Source organism: Rhinoderma darwinii, chromosome 2 (genome assembly GCF_050947455.1).
Source record: "Rhinoderma darwinii isolate aRhiDar2 chromosome 2, aRhiDar2.hap1, whole genome shotgun sequence".
NCBI lineage: Eukaryota > Metazoa > Chordata > Amphibia > Anura > Rhinodermatidae > Rhinoderma > Rhinoderma darwinii.
The window spans coordinates 311,801,577-311,824,187 of NC_134688.1; the positions used below are offsets into that span (position 1 = coordinate 311,801,577).

The 22,611-nt window shown below is 43.5% G+C and overlaps 1 protein-coding gene across 3 annotated transcripts in view; it reads left to right on the plus strand.

Annotated features, from left to right (window-relative positions):
* The window catches only part of GGNBP2 (gametogenetin binding protein 2), a 240,155-nt gene that overhangs the window by 204,332 nt on the left and 13,212 nt on the right, over positions 1-22,611 (plus strand). The window contains exon 12 of one of the 3 annotated variants that reach the window (XM_075853531.1): positions 8,951-9,015. The exons of the other annotated variants lie outside the window; for them this stretch is intronic. Coding sequence (XP_075709646.1) covers positions 8,951-9,015 — 65 coding nt within the window. The remainder of the gene's footprint in view (positions 1-8,950; positions 9,016-22,611) is intronic. 3 annotated transcript variants of the gene reach the window in all.

Sequence of the window (22,611 nt, forward strand, 5' to 3'; positions counted from 1 at the left end):
TTCACAAATAAATACTGAATTTATCGACCAAATTTTTTCAGACGTAAAGTACAATATGTCACGAGAAAACAATCTCCGAATCGCTTGGATAGGTAAAAGCATTCCCAAGCTATTACCACATAAACTAACACGTCAGATTTGAAAAAATCTCCTTTTTGGGGGCCAGTTCAGTTTTGAAGTGGCCTTGATGGGCACATACATTAGAAACCCACATAAATCACCCCAATTCAAAAACGGCACCCCTCAAAACATCTAAAGTATTTTAACCCTTTGGGCGTTCAAGTGGAGGTGCAAATTAAAAATTTTATGTTTGCAGAAATGTAATTTTAACCCAGTTTTTGTTTTTTTCCAAATAAACATAGAATTTTTTCATTTCCACAGGGAATACAGGAGAAAACACCCCCCAAAATTTGTAAAGCAATTTCTCATGAATATGTCAATACCCCATATGTGGTCATAAACTGCTGTGTGGACACATGGCAGGGCTCAGAAAGGCCCTGCAATGTCGAATTTGCAAAGCCCTTGAGGGGCCAAAACAGTGGGGTCCCCCCCAAAAGGGACTCCATTTGGAAAACGACACCTTTTTAAAGTAATTTATCAAGGGGTATAGCAAGCATTTTGACCTCACAGGTGTATTGCTGAATTTAAATCTATTTTTTTTTCCACTAGAAAGTAGAATTTTTTTTAATTTTCCACAAGGTCTAAAGGAGAAAAGCACCCCAACATCTGTAAAGCAATTTCTCCCAAGTATGGCAATACCCCATATGTGGTCATAAACTACTGTTTGGACACGTGGCTGGGCTCAGAAGGAAAAGAGTGCCATTTGGCTTTTGGAGCAAGGATTTTGCTGAATAGGTTTATGGGCGCAAGACGCCTTGAAAAAAAAGTAGGTTAAATGAATGATACTATTAATAATCCATGGATGTCTAATATACTTTGAAGCAATCATTTATGCACAGGCCAAGTTTACCGGGGCAGGTGTCGCACTGATAAATGGCATCTCTTCCCCTTTGTAACACTATTTGCACCTTTTTTGGTTTCTTTCCCTTTTATCGGAGGAGGGGATTTCGCTGGAAAAGTGTTTCCCTGGTACAATACGTGGACTGTTGCTTCAAGAAATACTGGGCCCTCCCCTTCCTGTTTCCCAAATACAAGGGCCTTAACCACCTGTTGAAACTGAAGGCATGTCCCTGTGTGGCCTGCACTTCGGGATAGCTCATAAGCGTTATACAATGCCACCTCTACCACGTGCACGGAAGCATTTTGTACCACATCTGTTTTCCACATGGCACTGTACAGCTTTAGTACGTTATCAACCACTCATAAACCTTTTATAGCCTAGGATGCAATCTGGCTTGGGGGTCCTTGCAGTGGTACCTCGGTGAGGGACAGAGGTGCTACAGTTACCATGCATTGTGGTCAACATAAGGACATCCCTCTTGTCCTTATACTTGAGAAACATGTTCTTGCGGTTTATTGCCCTGCTATCTCCCTTTCTTAGTGGTTGCCCAATCACAGCTATAGTGTGACCTCTCTGGTTTTTGCACACGGTTCAACATGCTTCTGGTGGAAAGGCACTTAAAGAGGCTCTGTCACCAGATTTTGCAACCCCTATCTGCTATTGCAGCAGATAGGCGCTGCAATGTAGATTACAGTAACGTTTTTATTTTTAAAAAACGAGCATTTTTGGCCAAGTTATGACCATTTTTGTAGTTATGCAAATGAGGCTTGCAAAAGTCCAAGTGGGTGTGTTTAAAAGTAAAAGTCCAAGTGGGCGTGTATTATGTGCATACATCGGGGCGTTTTTAATACTTTTACTAGCTGGGCGCTCTGAAGAGAAGTATCATCCACTTCTCTTCAGAACGCCCAGCTTCTGACAGTGCAGATCTGTGACGTCACTCACAGGTCCTGCATCGTGTCGGCCACATCTGGGCCAGAGGCTACAGTTGATTCTGCAGCAGCATCAGCGTTTGCAGGTAAGATCGACTTACCTGCAAACGCTGATGCTGCTGCAGAATCAACTGTAGCCTCTGGCGCCGATGTGTCCTCGCTCGTCTGACACGATGCAGGACCTGTGAGTGACGTCACAGCGTGATCAGGCAGAAGCTGGGCGTTCTGAAGAGAAGTGGATGATACTTCTCTTCAGAGCGCCCAGCTAGTAAAAGTATTAAAAACGCCCCGATGTACGCACATAATACACGCCCACTTGGACTTTTACTTTTAAACACACCCACTTGGACTTTTGCAAGCCTCATTTGCATAGCTACAAAAATGGTCATAACTTGGCCAAAAATGCTCGTTTTTTAAAAATAAAAACGTTACTGTAATCTACATTGCAGCGCCTATCTGCTGCAATAGCAGATAGGGGTTGCAAAATCTGGTGACAGAGCCTCTTTAACCCCTTCCTGCGATTGGGCGTGACTGTACGTCCGGAATCAAAGTGATTTCCCACATTCGGGCGTACAGTTACGCCCAAGCTTCAAACTGTCACCATGTCCCATGCCGGCACGAGCTGTGATTGGCCAGTCAGTACTGACAGGCAAATCACAGCGCAGGAGCAGTGTTTTGCCGGCATCTCAGTCTCTGACAAGCTCATTCCTGTCCGAGAGCTTGTCAGTCTGAAGCAAGTACAAATACATTGAAGATTGTGAGGAAAAAAAAAAAAAAAACAGCGATCATCCCCTTTTGTGCCCACTAACCAGGGATCACCCCCTTTGGTGCCCACTGGTTAAGAAAAAAATTAATAAATAAATTATATATATATATATATAATTTGTCCCCCTGCCGTTCTGTAATCTGTGCCCATCTATCACCTGTCGCAGTACCCGGTCGCCATCACCTTGCTGTGTCCCTATATTGCCCACTGCCCGAGTTCCCTGTTAAGTAGCAATGCCACGTCTCATTTCGTTTTTCCGCTGGTAGGTAGGGTACCCTTACTAATTGAATACAGCAGGGTCGCTGGTCTGTTCTCATTCCACAGTTGAGAGTGGCAGTTTATTTTTTGATAAAATACGTTTTTAAAAAAGTTACAAAAAATATTTGTTAGTTAAGTAGCAAGAGTTCGTTAGTATGGCCAAAAGAGTCTTCTCAGCCGAGAAAGCATATGAAATGCTGTGTTCCGATACGGACAGTGCGTGTGAAGGTGAAGCAGAGTTCGTGCTTCCATCTTCCTCTGCAGCCAGTGACTGAGTCTGCACCCCCCAGTCGGCGCAGAAAAGCCGTAGGTCCTGCTCTGCCTGAGCTGACCTGGGAAGCTGCGGATAATTATACCCCCCAGGTGCCTGAATTTATAGCTCCCTCAGGCATTCAAATAGAAATTACGGGTTTCAGTCCCATTGATTATTTTAAGCTTTTTTTGATTCAGACGCACTTTTAGAATTAATTGTCCAGCAGACCAACGTTTATGCGGAACAATTTATCGCCCAGAATCCCGACTAATTTTATGGGAGAGGCCAAAATTGGACCCCCACAAACCCAGTGGAATTGCGGAAGTTTTGGGGCTTATTTTTAAGTCTTGGTCTCATAAAAAAAGCCCACTATTAAAGACTATTGGTCCCCATATATTTTATATTATGCCCCCCTTTACCGCACAGTAATGACAAGGATGCGATTCGAAGCCATCCTGAAGTTCCTGCATTACAATGACAATAGTCACTGCCCACCACCACAGGACCCAAATTTTGATATGCTATATAAAATAAGACCATTGATTGCCCACTACTCCCAAATTTTTTCCAAGGTTTATACCCCCCAACAAAATATTTCAGTGGATCAATCACTAGTGAGCTTCAAGGGTAGACTGCACTTCAGGCAGTATCTACCCAATAAAAGAGCCCGGTACGTCATAAAACTCTACAAGCTATGTGAACGTGCCACCGGTTACACCTACTCTTTTAGGGTCTATGAGGGAAAAGACTCCCATAGAGATCCCCCAGAATGCCCCCCTCCCCTTCCTAGGAATTTGTGGAAAGATAGTATGGGATCTTATCCATCCTTTACTTGGCAAAGGATAAAATTTATATCTGGACAACTTTTACAAAAGTGTCCCATTGTTAAAAGTTCTCTCGTCCAGATCCACCTTGGCATGCGGAACAATCCGCAAAAATCAGAAGGGCCTCCCCAAAACTTTGCTGGGTCAGATCCTAAAATTAGGAGAGAGCAGAGATGTCTGCAGCGACGATCTGCTCCTCCTGAAGTATAAGGATAAAAGGGACGTCCTTATACTGACCAGCATTCACGACAGCAGAGGCAGTATGTGGATCCACCACCCAAGTTCCCAAACCATTTTGTGTACAGGAGTACAACAAATATATGGGTGGCGTTGACCTGTTTGACCAGGTTATAAAACCATACAGCGCCATGCGCAAGACCAGGGTATGGTATAAAAATCTGTCTGTGCATCTTACACAGATGGCTTTATACAACGCCTTTGTCCTCTACAGATATGCTGGCAGTAGGGATACGTTCCTGCAATTTCAGGAAAAGGTCATCAAGTCCCTGACATTTGGTGACCAGGTAGGAGAGGGCAGTTCATCCAATTCTTCCATGAGCAGGATAATTCCCGGCCAGCATTTCCCCACAGAAATCCCCCCCACTGAAAAAAAAACAAGCCCCCAAAAAAATGCCGTGTGTGCGCCAAGCGAGGCATTCGTAAGGACACCACATACCATTGTGAGACATGTCCCACAAATCCCGGCCTGTGCATGAAACAATGTTTCAAAATATACCATACCTCCTTGGATTTTTAATTTATTCTTCATTCACCTTTTCTGTCTCCCATATTGGCCATGACCAATTATTCATTTTTTTTTACTGACCAGCCCCATTTAAAATTTGATGATTTTAAATGTGTAAAAAAACACCTAAAACAAAACTAAAGATTCTCACTATGCCAAGGACACGAGGGAGTGTCTTTCTCACCTAGGTTGCAAATCTGGGTGAGAGGAATAAATCCAGATGAGATTGGTTGTCTCAGCAAATCTTTTTTTGCTGAGGCCTTTAATTTATTTTTTGGGCTGGATTTTATGGAATGGTTGGTAGTGGGACCTGCCATTCCCTCTCCCTCCATTGCGGGTTTTCCAGGTCGTCCTCCTTAATTACTAAAATTAAAGTATTTCTTATTATACCCCTAGATGAATACCTAGAGGGTTGTCACTTCACAATTTAAAAATTCTCACTATACCCCTAGATGAATACCTTGAAAGGTGTTACATTACAATCTAAATCTTCTCACTATACCGCTAGATGAATTCTTTGAGGGGTGTAGTTTCCTAAATGGGGTCACTTTTTTTTTTCTGGGTTTCTAATGTTTTGACACCCCAGAGCCTCATGTTTTCATGACACAGGGCAGTAAATGCTATCTTAGTAGGCCTCAGATGTTGCATGGTGCTCTTTACCTTCTGAGCCCCGCCACGTGCTCAAACAGCCGTTTATCTCCACAAATGGGGTATTGCCATATTCAGGAGAAATTGCGTAACAAACTGTGGGTGCTTTTTCTCCTCTAACCCCTTGTGAAAATTATGAATTTTGGGCTAAACAACATTTTCTTTGAAAAATCTAAATTTTATTCTTTTACTGCCCAGTGTATGAAACACCTGTGGGGTCAAACTGCTCCCTATACCACTTGAAAAATTCCTTGAGTGGTGTAGTTTCCCAAATTGTCACTTTTGGGGGGTTTCCACTGCACTGGTACCTTTACAAATGTGACATGGTGCAGAGAAATCAATCCAGCACTCCAAAAGCTAAATGGTGTGCCTTCCTTTCCGAGTCCTGCCGCTTGCCCAAACAGCAGTTTATGACCACATGTTTGGTATTTCCGTACTCTGGAGAAGTTGCTTTACAAATGTTGGGGTGTTTTTCCTCATTTATTTGTTGAAAAAAATAAAAATCTTGCGGTAAAGCTACATCTTATTGGAAAATAATGTCATTTTTCATTTTCACTGCCCAATTCTAATAATCTATGAAACACCTGTGGGGTCAAAATGCTCACTGCACCCCTAGATGAATTCCTCAAGCGGTGTAGTTTCCTAAATGTGGTCCTTTTTTGGGGTGTTTCCTTTATTTTTGCACCACAAGACCTCTTCTAACCTGACATGGTCCTGAAATATAATTTAAGAAAAGGAATGCCCAAAAATCCTCTAGGTGCTCCTTTGCTTCTGGGGCTTTTGTTTCAGTCCAGTAGCGCACTAGGGCCACATGTGTGATATTTCTAAAAACTTCAGAATCTGGGCAATAAATATTCAGTTGTGTTTCTCTGGTTAAAAACCTTCAGTATTACAGGAAAAATGGATTAAAATGGAATTTCTACAAAAAAAAAAAAAAATGAAATTAGCAAATTTACCTTCCACTTTGCTTTAATTCCTGTGAAACACAAAGGGTTAAACTTTTTAAATTCGGTTTTAACTACTTTAAGGGGTGCAGTTTTTTAAATGGGGTGATTTGTGGGGGTTCCTAATATATAAGGCCCTTAAAGCCACTTCAGAACTGAACTGGTCCCTAATAAAATAGGCTTTTGACATTTTCTTGAAAATTTTAGAAATTGCTGCTAAACTTATAAGCCTTGTAACGTCCTAGAAAAATAAAAGGATGTTAAAAAAATGATGCCAATCTAAAGTAGACATATGGGAAATGTTAGCTAGTAACTATTTTGTGTGGTATAACTATCTGTCTTACAAGCAGATACATTTTAATTTAGAAAATGCTAATTTTTTGCAAATTTTCTCAATTTCGGGGTTTTTGACACACAAATATTGAATATATCGACAATTTTTTCACTAACTTAAAGTACAATATGTCACAAGAAAACGATCTCAGAATCGCTTGGATAGGTAAAAGCATTCCCAAGTTACTACCACATATAGTAACACGTCAGATTTAAAAAATGAGGCTCTGTCATATGGTCCAAAAGTGGCTGCATCCTTAAGGGGTTAAAGAGGCTCTGTCACCACATTATAAGTGCCATATCTCCTACATAATGTGATTTGGCGCTGTAATGTAGATAATTTATTGTTTTTCAAAATAAAAAACACTTTTGAGCATGTTATGCACATTTTTAGATTTATGGTAATTACGTTCTTAATAGAAAACTGGGCGTGTTTTTTACCAACTGGGCGTTTACCGACACCTCGGTAAAGTTAATGTGTGAGTATGTGACAGTACAGCATGATCTCGCGAGATCACGCTGTGTTGCGAGTACTGCTAAAAATGAATGGAGAGAAGTGGTCAGCGTCATACACTTCACATTACAACGCCCAGTTGGTAAAGTACAAACACGTCCAGTTGTCTATTAAGAAAGTAATTGGCATAAATCTAAAACAGTGCATAACTTGCTCAAAATTCATAGTTTTTCAAAATAAAAACAGTGTTACCTACATTACTGCGCCGATCACATTATGTAGGAGATATGGCACTTATAATGTGGTGACAGAGCCTCTTTAAATAGTTATCCATGAAAAGGTGATAACCCTGGTCCAGCAGTGGGTGCACCAAATCCCACACTATATTTATTAATTTATTATCGCCCATGACCGCACCCATGCGAGAAGACCTCCCATCTCTAAGGACAGAAAACCTGAGGAGATAAAGTTTCACACCGCCTCCACACCTCAGTTTTCATGTTTCCTGTCCTTTTGGATATGTAGTTCTGGAGAGCTTTTGCTCCCGTTTGATATATGTATCTATTTTTTTTTTATTTTTTTCACACTCTGGGCTGAGGACTGGAAGCTGGAATGAATTTGCCTTCCTTCCTTTGTATGGTGTAAGCACTTGTAAAAGGCAGCCTATTTGCCTAGTCTCCTTCCCGGTGTGCTGCATGTGCTTGTCGGCTGGATCGGGCAGCATGCTTGTCCGGCGACTCTCTTCTCTTCTTGGGGAAGGGATGAAATCACTGTGGGCAAGTAGGATTATCAGTGTGAACTGGATAGTGTCTGGGATGCGTCTTGGATCTTCCAGTGACGGCTTGGGTACTTCCGGGCGCTAGATTGGTGGGAGGAATCACAGCACTGCTGGGCACTATATAAAAAGGCAGCCAGCTACCGCAGATCATCTGCATAACTAGGTTTTCAGCCTGTAATTACTGTGAGCTGTAAAACCAGAGACATTAGTGGTGAATATGTCTGATATAGGTGATGTCCATTCAAGAAGTGCTGACCAGTCTGGTATTTGTCCTGTCTGATGATTTGGATCCAATGAACATTTGGTAAGATGCATTTTCAGTTATCTTAATGGTTTGGTTTTTTTTCTATGCCTTTTTTATGTTTCTATAGACTAAAGTGGTTAAGAAGTCCAGCTCTAGCAAAGCCAGGAGTTGTGGAATCTGTAAAAAGACTTTATCCTCCTCTTACTCTAACCCCTTTTGTCAGGTCTGCCTGAATAGGGTCATTGCTCAGCAGACGCCATCTTTTAATAGACCGTATCAAACAGATTGTGAAGGATAAAGTGGCTTCCTCATTAGAAGCTTACAAGAGGAATAGTTCTCAGCCTGGTACCTCGAGTGCACCCTTTTCTCTTTTTAGTGCTGGTGACTCCGGCACCGCTTTGGATGAGGGCGACGTAGCCTCTGGATCAGACTCTTCTAATGAACAGTCTGGTAGTACCTCCTTCCGGGCAGAAGATACCGAACAATTGTTAAAGGCAGTCAGCGAGACAATGGGGTTAGAGTATGTCAGGGAATCTAGATCCGTATCCAATTTAATGTTTGGAGGATTAGTTCCTAGATGGAAGGGGGTATTTCCGGTACATCTGAATGTGAAAGCTCTCATTGACAGAGTATGGAAGAATCCCGGCAAAGTTCTTCATTGCTTCCTCCATAGACAGGAAATATCCCTTTGGTGAAAAGGACTCCTTGGGATAAGGCATTAGCACCTATAATATCTTTAAGGCTTATATATAATACCAAGACATACTACAAACGTAAATAAACCAAAAATCTCTTGACATTATATCATTATAGGAAAAACACCTCAAATCTTGGCGTTTTTCCTTCGAGACCATGAGCAGCCACAATGCCAGCTACAGGTAATTGAAGTAACTTGTACTCTCTCTGTTACTTGTTATATTGTCCAGGCTTACCTTAGTGTAACCTGTGCACTTTTCATATGGATATTTAGGATTGTGTTTACGAACGCTTTTCTGCACTATTGTGTGTTTATACGGCATTGTGTTGTCTAGTTTATAGTCTCAGAGGTACCGTTTTTTTTAAATTGTTTTTTAAATCTATTTTTTTGTATGTATATTGGAGGGTCCACAATTGTGGAGTAATAAAGTAGATTTATGGACTTTTTGTGTCTATAATGATTGATGGTTATGTGAAGACATTTTTTGGTTTATTTATCCTTGGGATAAGGTCCCTAGTCTGGACACCCCAGTAGCTAAAGTGTTGAGAATAGGGGTCCTTACCTTTTTGAAGATTTGGGGATTTTAGTAGATCCCCCTGGATAGAAAAGCAGATGCATACCTTAGGAGGTCTTGGAAATCTGTGGGAGGTAGCCTTAGACCTAGCATTGCGGCTACTTGTCTGGCTAGGTCTATGGAGGTTTGGCTGGGGCAATTAAAGGGACACCTAAATGATAAGGCCGCAAGGGAACAAATTCTACTATTTTCCCTCCTTTGCGAAGGCTGCAAACTGTGTTTTTGTTTTTTTTAAGCATATTTACTCTCCCCCCCCCCCCCCACTTCTAGTAAAGAAATCCAATGGCTAGTTCAGGGTTATCAACGTCCGGTCCCTGAAAAACTTTTTAACATACAAGAAATTGAGAGTGGAAACTATTGCCTCAACATTCTGTTGTTATAATGGCTACATAAGAGGATGCATGTTACCATATGCCGATACATGCATCCTCCCAGAGGTTTAAAAGGTGGTCTGTCTGAATGAACGGAAGCCTTCTCCATCTCCAGTACAAGGCTCTTCCCTTTTGAGGTTTCTCAGGCCCCTGAGATTTTTCACAAAGGTAATTTCAGAAATAGCGGCCTTCGTCAGAATCCAGGTGTTACTTCTAGTTCTCTATCTAGACGACTTTCTACTCATTTTGTCCTCGCACCAATCTTTCATCAACCACTGTCAACGCCTATTCTCTACCCTCTGGGACTTGGGGTGGAATATAAAAAGGGAAAAATCTGCTCTAGCCCCCTCCAAAATAAAGATTTTTTTTTGGGGGGGGGGGTTCAGCTAGACTCCATTAGTCAGAATTGCTTTATCACCTGTCACAAAGTCCAGTCCCTGAAGAACAGGGTAATGGATCTCTTTCTTTCCCACCAGTGCTCCCTCCAGTAAGCAGTCTCCATTCTAGGCCTTATGACTTCAGCTATCCCAGCATTAAGGTGGGCTCAGCATCACTCCAGACCACTTCAGGGGGAGATTTTTGGCCTTGTGGATGGTTCCCCCCCTCTCTTTAGACACCAAAATTCACCTTTCTTCAGAAGTGAGACTCTCTCTTCTGTGGTGGACAAAGGTAGAGAATCTCCAATCTGGGATGCCGTGGTCAGTTCACAACCTGGTCAACCTAGTCATAGACTCAAGTCCATTGGGTTGGAAGGATATCTGGCAGGGAAGATTGGATATTTTGAGCAGATCCTCCTCAAATCTCAAGGAACTGATGGCCATAAAGAAGGGTCTCCTAGCTGCAAGTCCACTTTTACAGGGAAAAAATTACAGAATTTACTCACACAATAATACATCAGTGGCTTACATAAATCACCAGGGAGGTACAAGAGCCCTCACCTCTAAATACTAACGCAGTAAATTTTCCTCTTGGCAGATCTCCACCTCAACAGCTTATCTGCAGCTCATCTCAGGGGAAAGGACAACTATGTAGCAGACTTCCTTAGCAGGGTCAGAATCCGGCAAGGCGAGTGGTGCTTGAACAGGGATATTTTTATGCAGATTATTTCCAGATGGGGTCTTTCTCTGATAGATTTATTTGCCACCAGGGAGAACAAGCAAGTAGGCAAATTTAACTCTCTGAACCCTCTAGATCATCCTGTAGCTGTGGACGCCAGAGTCAGTCCTGAGGTCAGGAATTGAGATTTACCTTCCCACCCCTTTGTCTTCTTCCCAGGGTATTAAAGAAAATCAGGGAAGACCGGGCAACAGTGATGATTGCGCCGAGGTGGCTCATGTCCCTGTCGTTAGCTCCTCCTTGGGTCCTTCCCATCAGGAAGATCTTCTCTTTCAGGGTCCCCTTCTCCGTCCGCATCTTAAAAAACTTCAATTGATGGCATGGAATTTGAAAGGTTAATTCTCCCTAGGAAAGGTCTTTTGGACAAGGTAGTAGGCCCTCTAAGCCAATAAGAAGAAAGTGACCTCTAACATCTACTTGAGAGTTTAGAACACCTTTACTAAGTTTGTAGGTTCAGAACAAGATCCTCTGCCAGATCCTAACATATCAGTCATTCTAGATTTCCTACAGGCTGGTATAGACAAACAACTTAGACCCAGCACTCTGAAGGTCCAGATCGAAGCATTGAGTGCCGTTCTTGATGTTAGGCTAGCCGAATATCCATGGGTGAAGAGCTTTATACGAGCATCATCACTTCTGAATCCCACTCATAAAATATTTCTGTCAGATTACTAACCATAAAATTTACTTTCCTTATGGCCATTACATCTGCCAGGAGGATTTCTGAAATTCAGGCTTTTTCAGCTTTCTTCTTCTACAGTTTCAGGGACCTCGTAGAGGTAGTGAGGCTTCTACAGTATCCATTGCCAGATTGATCAATCAGGCTATACATTTGAGCTCATTTAAAGGTGTCGTTAATCATTTTATTTTTTTATCATATTGCTTTTAATATAATATTTCCCAAAAATTTATTTAATTGTGTTCTCCTGTTTTACTTTTTAATGTTTTCTGACTTTTACTTCTCTATGTGGGCTGCCATTTTTTTTTTCCCATCTCTGTATGTGTCGATTAACGACACATACAGACATGGAATACGGCACATACAACCCCATAGAGAATGCGAACGGGAGCCATTCCATTCTCCGAAGCGTACGCCGTCTGTGTGGGAACGGCGCATTCGCCGCTCCCACACAGACCAAAACGAAGCTTGTTCGTAGAGCGAAATCCGCCGCCATTTTCATTTGGACCGGAATCCGCTGCCGGACAGTAAGATGACTACTTCCGGCCGCGGCTTCGGGCCATATGTTCAAGGAAGAGGAGCGGAGGCGGCGGCAGGAGCAGGTAATTTATGTTCGTGTAGGTTCGTGTGTATTATGTTCGTGTATGATGTGTGTATTATGTGCGTGTATGTTTGTGTGATACTGTCTGCTGAGCCCTGTATCTAATCCTCCTACACTGCAGTCGCTCAGAAAATGGTGGCACAGTGTAGGAGGTTTGAAGACATTGAAACCCTTCCTTCTCCTGGCACTAGCTAGAAGGAGGGAGGGGGGATTGTGTGGGGACACTAGAGGAGAGTGTGTCCACCCCAAATTTGTAGCATAAATCAATGAGGTTGCTTTACCACAGTGACCATGCTGCAATGTTTGGAACTGCTCCCTCTAGTGGCCAGCACATGGAAATATTATAAATTAGAATTTAATTTATAATATTTCCTGACCTTGTGAAAAAATTTAAACAATGTGTAATCACTTAAAAACTAATTGTTTAACTGAAAAAAATAATAATAATTTCTAGCGACACATTCCCTCTAACTAGGTCAGTGGCCACTTCCTGAGCTGGGAAAGCATGAGCCTCTCTTTCTCAAATTTGTAAGGCCGCTACGTGGATTTTTTTTTTTAGATGTTATCGTCTGCAATTTCTTTTTTGGAGCGGATACTTCCTTTGGTTGCAAGGTCCTGCAGGCTGTTGTGCCTCCCTGATGATTACTAGTCTAGTCTCGCATGTGTTCTTTCATAGGCGATGATAAAACAACAATTACTTACCAATAATTGTTTTTCTGGAACCCATGACCGCACCATATAAATAAATATATATATATATATATATATATATATATATATATATATATATATATATCCCTTTTATCTCTGCCTCTTGTGTTATTTTTCAAGATGCCGTTTTTCTTTATTTTGTTTCATTCCTCTTGGTACTTCCTTTCTTGCAAATCACCGAGGTGTGGAGGGGGTATGAAGCTTTTTATCTCCTCAGGATTCCTGTCCTGATAAGTGTTTTTCCCACCAACTTCCAGGACGGGGGGCATTCCAGGGGTTCTTTTATGGAGTCCTTCCCTTCATAAACCCGAAACCTGTAGATGTACCCTGAGCTACTCTCACACAGCTTGCGCATTTTTAACTCCAAACCACGCCCTCTTACTGGATAGGTATTGGTGGAGTTTTAGTCTACCTTTTAAAATGTACAAGAAACTTGTCTATTGCAATGTTCATTTTGGGAATGTAAGCTTGTTCAAATTTAGTGCAGAAATTATAAATTACCGGCTTGATTTTGAATAAGTGGTCATATGTGGGGTCATCACTAGACGGGCATTGTGCATTATCATTATGATGCAAAAATTTCAGAATGACTTCAAAACGTGTCCCGTTCATTGCTATGTGGTAAAATAGGGTGTTTCCGTGGCCGGAAGACTAAGCGCATGGATACCTGAGACCTCAGCTCTTCACTTCAACCTTTCTACACTTGGGCATAGCCGTCCTCCTACGCTTCTCTAGGGAAGAAAAGTGGCCAGAAACCTCTCACAACCTGCTGCATTTCCGGGTGGTTTTTCCTCCATGGAGCCTTACCTATTGCCGCAACGAGCGGCCCGCACTCCGGGACCAGCATCTCCCCGCTCAGCAGCACCTGCCCACCATGGCTCCCTGCCATGTGACTTGCCCTGCACATCGGCTGTGCGAGCAACAACTCCCTGCTGTCGACTTATTTATCTCCGGCGGCATCTACATCCTCTCTCTCTGGGAATGAGTCCCCCGAGACACTGCTACGAGAGTCGGGGCTCGCGCATTGGCTCTCTGAGAACAGCAGCCTTCCATCTGGCGGGGTAAGACACATAAGACCAGGTACACTTTGCCATTTCACCACCTCTTCAGTCATCCGAGTCTGACTCACAGCCGCCATTATGGCCACTCCCGAACGATCCCACAGGTACTGCATTGGTATGCCCTTGTTCTCCCTCACATGAACTGCCTCCTCCGTTACTGGCCCCCCTGCAGTGGTCAAATTCGCAGGCCGAACTCAGGGCTACTCCATCCTTTAGCAGGTATGGATCTGAAAAGGACACATGGTATGTCCCTCCACTGAACCAGACCCTTGATCCTTCCTTCTCCTGCCAACTTCCCTCTGCCAGCCCCCCTGGCTGGCATTTCTCCATGACTTACCCACAGAGATGGACTTCGACAATTTAGTGACTAGGGTCACCCAAGCATGTAAATCAGATATAGCGGTGGTTCGCAAGGATCTCAAACAACTCCCTACCCAGGTGGACGCCCTGGATAAGGCTCACACTGATAACAGTCAATACAGCTCTCAACTTCAAGAGACTGTGCACATTCATGCGGTGGCACTTTGTCACTAATCGTCACCTGGAGGACTTGGACCATAGAGGCCATAGAAACATCAGAATACGCGGCCTGCCTGAGGCACCGGGAGACTAAGACCTTTGGGTCACTCTGGAAACCATCTTTATTCTCGTTATGGGAGAACTTACCTCCCACCGTATAAACTTGTACAGAGCATACTGTGACCTCAAACCTAAAGGGACTGTTACTAATACTAGAGATGTTATCTGCTGTGTTCATGGTTATGAAACCAAAGAGCGCATCATGTCCGAAGCCCGTGGCCCCCACAATTTCGAGTTTCATGGTGCCCCATTGCACCTGTATCCTTATATGTCCTGTATTACATTGAACAAACGCAGACCTCTGTGCCCACTCCTCACTATGCTGCGGAACTCCCAAATTTTGTATCGCTGGGGCTTCCCATTTGCTCTAACGGCTTGGAAAAATGGTCATTCGGCAACCCTGAAATCCTATGAAGACTTATCCACCTTTTGTGCTGATACTGATATTCCTGTTCCAGATATCTCGGATTGGGTGATAGCTTCTCCACCGCCTCCTACTCCGCCTGAATGTACACCAGGCCAGAGCAAACGACGTCCCCCCCCCCCCCCCCCCTCTGTAGGATCATCTGGGCCGTCACCTAAGCGCTGACTTTCCCACCCTGAAGAATGGCGCAGCCATTATGCTACCTTCTAGTACCCACGAAGCCACCCAATGGCTACCACTTTTATTTTCCTTCAAGAGGACTTTCTGAATCTACATCATTGTGTTTTATGCCCTGGAGAGTTTATAGATCTTCTTTTACAGGTTAAGTACTTTTTTGCTAAAGTTTAATTTTCTTTTTTACTTTACATTTGTTTGTGCTCTTATATTTTGGCACCCCTCCACAACAGAGGAGTTTCTTTTTACTTTTCCCTCCACAACTGGAGGAGTACTGAATCTCTTGTTCTCTGGTGCTCCTGCACCTATATTATATGCACCTACATTATACACATTTTTATTTTTACATTTAACTCCACTGATTTCTTTCCTTTCCTTATCCAGGTACAGAGTTACATAGTCCATGTGTGTCGAACTGTCCTGTTTTTTGTCTTGTGTTGGTCCGGTCTCTACCCTGCTCCTATTGTGACCCATTCCTCTCATCATCCCCTGAATATTGGTTCTCCCATCATACTTCCAGACTGCAAACCGAGCATCTACCTCTTCCCTCGCTGAGACTGGTTTTCCTCACTGCTTGTGGACTGTCGCTAGTGTGAGTACATTGTTAGTCCTTTGCACACATTTCCACCATGCTGAACTGTTGCATTGAATGTCAAAGGCCTTAACTCCAATGCGAGGAGAAGTCTGGGACTTAATGAACTTAGGGCTCTGAAAGCTGATGTGGCTTTACTTCAGGAGACCCACTTTGACTCTACAGAGTCGTTTAACTTTGCCAGAAGATACTACCCGACCGCATACTCCGCTACCAATGCCCGCAAAAAGGCAGGCACTTCCGTTTTATTGTCCGCTACGTGCCCTCTGCAAATTACCTCCTCACAACTTGACCTTGAAGGCAGATATGTCATCCTCCAAAGGACACTCCGGGGCTCCCGATCATCCTCTGCAATTTATATGCACCTAACAAATCCCAAATCCGCTTCATTTCTAGATTACTCTATAAGTTTGCTAACCTCCCCTCTGCAGTTCTTCTACTTGGGGGTGACTTTAATGTAATATTCTCTGACCTTGTAGACAGACTTTCCCTGACTGGCAGAACCCCACACCCTAACCAATCCATACTTACTTCAGACTTCAGAAAATGTACACGTAGATTCTACTTATGACCTTTGGCTAATTAATAATCCCACTAACAAGTCATACTCCTTTTTCTCTCCAGTGCATGGAACCCATACACGCATAGATTATTTTTTGGGAAACACCGCACTTCTGCGAATGATGGATGCCCGTATGGGTTCTGTGACATGGTCGGATCATGCTCAAGTCACTGCATCCCTTAAGACCTCACAGGCCCACGCTAGGGTGTGCCATTGGAGGCTTAACGCGACTCTCCCAAGAGACCGCAGTCTAGGGAGGAATTAATCACCCATCTACGACAGTTCTTTGACTTAAATGTCTGATCTGTCCCAGCGAAATCCACCCTTTGGGAGGCACATAAAGCTGTCATGAGGGGACACTATTGCTTTGTCCTCTCGTCTTAAAAAAGATTCAACCCTTTAAACTGACTGAGCTTCGAACTAGGCTGCGGTCCCTAGACTTTAATATGGCACTTAACTCTACCAAACGTACCCTTAAACAATTAATAGACACTCGTGCCCACATTAAAGATCTACTACTTCGCAAAGTGAACAGACTGCTTCTCTACACTAGACAAAAGTACTATGAAAGAGGCAATAAGCCCCATACCCTTTTAGCCAAACCGCTATGTGATCAAACTGAACAATCAATACCATGGAGGTGATGGCCAGGTTACGTATGATCCGGACGCTATTGCTAGCATCTTCCCGGATTACTACTCCAAGCTATGTTCCTTGCCTGACTGTCTACCTGGCAAAAGGGAGGGGAGGGAGGACCGCTTGAACTCTTTCCTTGAGTCTTGCAATTTACCCTCGGAGCTGGCTTTCCTTAATGAGCCCATCGCCATTGAGGACATCGACTCTGCCATCAAAGACCTACCCAATGGGAAATCTCCATTCCCTGACGGACTGACTTATCTTTACTACAAAAAATTTAGCTCTGAATTATAACCTGGTCTATTACCTCTTTTTAACTCCATGTCTGGGGACCCTATCCGCTCTACTATGCTACATTCCTCCATTACCTTCATCCCTAAACCGGGAAGGGACCATACAGACTGCAAAAACTAGACCCATTGCTTTATTGAATGCTGATCTCTAACTCTTCACCAAAAATTCTAGCCGCACACCTTAACGTTTAGCTACCGTCCTGTATCCACAAAGATCAAGTGGGGTTTGTCCCATTCCGGCAAGGAGGGGACAATACTCTGAGAACTGTTGACCTTATTGAAGTCACTAATAGAGTTTCAGAGCCCACCTTATTATTGAACCTTGACACTGAAAAGGTGTTTGATCGCCTGGGGTGGCCTTTCGTGTTCTCTTGCCTGAGGTCTGGTCCTATCCTGTCTGACCTAACAACTTTATTCTAACCCGACAGCATTGATTAAGCTTGCACATATCTCCACTCGTTCATTTCATATCCGAAATGGCATACGTCATGGATGTCACCTTTCCCCATTACTTTATTCCCTTTCTATTGAACCTCTAACTGCTGTCATACGACCTCATTCAAGCATTAGAGGCGTGAAGTTCCGAGAAAGCGTTTAAATTATCCCTTTTTACAGACAATATTTTGCTTACTCTTATGCACTTGCATACCACTCTCCCTAATCTCCATGTCCAATTGCGTGATTTTGACCGTCTTTCCGTGTATAAGGTTAATACCAGCAAAGCCTGAGGCTCTTCCGCTGCACATCCCTCCTGAGTCTTTGCAAAGACTGAAGGCCAATTTTTTATTTCACTGGCAAACCAATTCTCTTAATTATTTGGTAGTCCTGCTGAAGCCCACTTATCACTCACTTTATGCTTCCAATTTCCCTCCTGTGTACAGGAATATACATTCCTTGTTGGACAAATTGCTAAAACTGCCTGTCTGTCTCTCTTTGGCCGTATTTCTGCGGTCAAAATGACTGCTACCAAAACTACTTTTACCTATTTGAAACGCTTCCTATGCCTGTGCCCATGGGAGATCTGAAAGCTATACAAGCGGCTCTACTGCGTTTCATATGGGTGCGAAAGAGACATTGCATTGCAAGATCGGCCATGATGGCTGACAGGGAGTCAGGGGGCCTTGCAGTTCCGAACATCCTCTATTATTGGGCCTCACATCTACGGCGTATCCCAGCTTGGTCTACATTTCTGGCCTATATCAAATGGATGGAAATTGAAAAACTATGGTTAGCCCCTACACACCCGAATTCGCTATTCTGCAACAACCCATAGTCCCCTCCTCAAACTCTCCTGTTAGGTCCTATGTGCCACACCCGCGATATCTGCAAGACATCCTCTAGACGATTCCTCCTCAGTTCAACGAACTCCCCCCCCCCCCCCTGACACACAGTTTCTATATCATCCACACTTTTCCGAAGGCCAGACCGCTCCATTATCTAGACCCTGGTTTAACAAGGGCCTGTTTAATTTTGCCGACATAGTAGATCACACCACCCGAAAGATACATCCTTTTGACTGGCTCCAAGACAAATTTTCCTTGCCTGTTCAGAGCAAATTCCACTACATGCATTATGCCAACTCCCTCTTCCAGGGTCAACCAGTATCTATTCCTACCGCGTTCGAGGGGCTTTGTAGGCTGGCCACCTCCACCAAAGGACTTATTTCTGCTATCTACCACATATTGCTAAACCCAACACCTGATCACCCGTCCAGACACTCTTACATGCAGGGATGGGAAGGATATCTGGGAAGGCCGATCTCAGATTCTACGTGGAAGACTGTTTGGTTCTCCCTGTATATTGTGCATACTGAAGTCTTGGCAGCCCTTCTCCAATCTAAAGTGATTATGCACTGGTACCATACTCTTGAATTCCTCCACCATTTGAACCCTACAATACCGCCTACGTGCTTGAGATGTCAAACCGCCAGGGGGTCTCTATTCCAAATTTTTTAGACCTGCCCCAGAATACACCCCTTTTGGCACGAATCAGCATTTGCAGGTAAGTAGCTACATCGACTTACCTGCAAACGCCGATGCTGCTGCAGAATCAAATGTAGCCTCTGGTGCCGATGTGTCCTCGCTCGTCCGACACTATGCAGGACCTGGGGCAGGAAGTGAGTGACGTCACAGCGTGATCTCTCGAACACACTGTGTGTCTGTGCACTGCCAGAAGCTGGGTGGTAACGAAGAGAAGTGGATGATGCTGATTCGTTAGCATCATACACTTCCATTCACAACGCCCAGCTAGTAAAAGAAGTAAAAACGCCCAGATGTACATACACAATACACGCCCAGTTGTACTTTAGAAAGCCTCATTTGCATAAATATAAAAATGGTCATAACTTGGCCAAAAATGCTCGTTTAAAAAAAAACAAAAAAACGTTACTCTTATCTACATTGCAGCGCCGATCTGCTGCAATAGGAGATAGGGGTTGCAAAATCTGGTGACAGAGCCTCTTTAAATACCTAATTTCTGATACCCTCCACTTACATCTACCACTAGATCCCCTTTAATATCTACTGAATGTTTTTCCCTCCCCGTTAGGGAAAACCACGCTGATACTCCTCCTACACATCCTAACCGATGCCTCATAGCCAGTTCATGGATACAATCTAATCCTCCAACACTTGCAGATTTATATTCTAGAACTAAAGATATTAGATGCTTGAAACATCTTACAGCAGCGATCCTTGACAAATTGGATTATTTCCTGAATATATGGGATGCTTGGGATGTATTTTCACTTACTTGTCATCTGTGAATACTGACATCTCTCCTCAACGTGTCCCCATGTTAATAGAATTGCCTCAAACTGTGCACTCCCCCCCCCCTCCCCTTTTTGGGTCCTGTGTCTTGTGTTTTTTTTGTCTTCTGTGTTGCATTTTTGTACCTTTTTCAAGGTTCATTTTTCCTTGATTAAATGCCACCTGATATGCTACCACTATCCACATATCAAATGTAACTTGCTTATGCTGTATTGGGGTACTGGTTATGCTGTGCTTATATGCCTTTCTGCATGTCCTGCTGGTTTTAATTATTGTACTGCATTTACTATTCTATTTTGTCTATACATTTGTCAAAAACATGTTTCTTTTTTTTCTCCGTTCTATTTCTGTAATTGAAAAAAATCTTCAATAAAAACGCAGTTGAAGAAAAATAAAAAAAACCTGAACGTTCATCATTAACTGAAGCTAACTATAACGCTGTAAACGTACACAAACTAAAATCTCTGCCAAAAAAAGACCCCAAAAAATGAGCACAGATCCGATCAGTGATGGCGGTCCCTGATCAGTTCTCAGCAGCCGCAGGACCCACACAGGAAATAGTTGTGGGTTGAAAAAGAAAAAATAACCTGCATCTATAAAATCGCCACGGATGCTAACCAGTAATGGCGGGCACTGATCAGCACTCCGTGGCCGTGGGGCACACAGAGGGAGATGGTTCAGAAAAAACAAACTTTACGGCGGTTACTGATCAGCATGCAGAGACCGCTAGACGTGCACGGGTGGGGACTGGGACAGGGAAATTTAGAGACCGATCTGGTGCTGCTGCTATAAAAAAAATAATAAAACCGCGGCATCACAGTTGATTATGATCACACACACACACAGCGTGACAGCAGACTGCAGGATGGAGAAGGATCCTCGCATAGAGGCTAAGGAAAGCTGTCCGTATGACAAAGTAGTTATGCACCATCTCTGCTCACTGTTCCTAACAAGAATGAGGCGGTCTGAGCTGGTGCAGGGTGTTTGAGACACCCACCATGGCTATGATTGGTCGATCTATAGAAACTGTCCGATCACAGCGATCATGGGGCTAGCACCACCACCTCATGAATACATGGCAGGGTTTGGTGCTGTCCTAGATGGCGCCAATCTCCATAATTTCACGGTCATTTCATTTGGCACAGTAATTTGGTAAAAGAAGCAATTAGCCGGTCTAAATTGACTGGCCAATTGTGGTGATTGCTGATGGTGGGATTGCGTGATGGCAGCCATCTTTACTTTGTTACTGTGTATTTTAACACAGTAACTGCTTCCCTATTTGTCATACGTATACAATGTTTTGCGGGAAGCACTTGCTTTCCGTGACGTATACTTACGACAAATATTGGCAAGGGATTAAGGAGCGAAAAAGTATTTTTGTACCTTACATAAAAAAAAATTACACAAGTTGGGTGACACTCATTCATCCCTTTTTTTGTTTGTTCTAGACACCCGGGATCTGTTTTGTTGTTTTTTTTTCCTCTTGGGACTGAGGACATTGTTTTTTGTCTTCTACCTCTTCTGTATAAACTTATTTAGCCAGTTTGTGGGAAGAGCATGGCCTGCCTGGGCAGAGCCAAGGCTTTTCTTACCTAGTGTCATCCTCCTTGTGGCAAGGGCTTAGTCCCAAGGTGCTGTGTGTCCCAATGAATTCAACGGGCGGTTTTGCGATGAGTACAAAAATCCTTTTTTTTATACATTGAGGTCAATAATAATTCAGTATGCAGTAGGCTTCCACTTGCAACAGCAGCAGGTAGCCAACTTATCTTTTAAATTCATGTCTATGCATGGAATTTGTAGCTCTGTATAATTGCTAAAAATATCTATAAGGAAATGAATCAGCACAGAATTTTGGACCTAAAAATTTTGATTTTATACTTCCATCGATGCAGTTGAAGAGTTTAGAGACTCTGTCACCACATTATAAGTGCCCTATCTCCTACATAAGGAGATCGGAGGTCGCCGTCATAATATAAGGATAAGGGGCATACCGGAGCCCTCGGGGTCTGAAGATCTTCCCATCGTGTTAGAGACTATCTTTAACGACCTTTTGGGTGCACCCCCGTCTAATCGGATACCGCTTGACAGAGCGCATAGAGCACTGAAACCAAAATCCATTACATCTCAGCCCAGAGATATCATCTGCTGTGTCCAGGATTTCCGCACTAAGGAGGACATTATGCTTAAAGCCCGTCAGCGTAAAGACCTGGAGTATGCCGGTATGCCGATTCAGTTATTCCCGGATCTCTCCTGGATTACGTTACAGAAAAGACGTCTGCTTCGTCCACTTCTCGCAGCCCTACGGGACCACAATATTATTTATCGATGGGGGTTTCCGTTCTCCCTTACAGCCCGAAGAGATGGTGTTTCTGCAACCCTGAGGTACCCAGGGGATTTGCCTCATTTCTGTGACTCCCTTGGTATACCAACGCCCAAGATGCAGAATTGGGAGACTCCTTTGCCGCCTTCGTCTCCACCTCCAGTCTGGCAGTCGGTCCGAAATAAGCGGAGGACCTCTCCAAGACGACAGTCTACCCGAAGTTCACCAAGACCTGATTTGAATTGATGGACGCTGCGCAGATACACGGCACCTCCGTAATATATGTGAAGGAGCCTGGTCACCCATACCAGCTGCT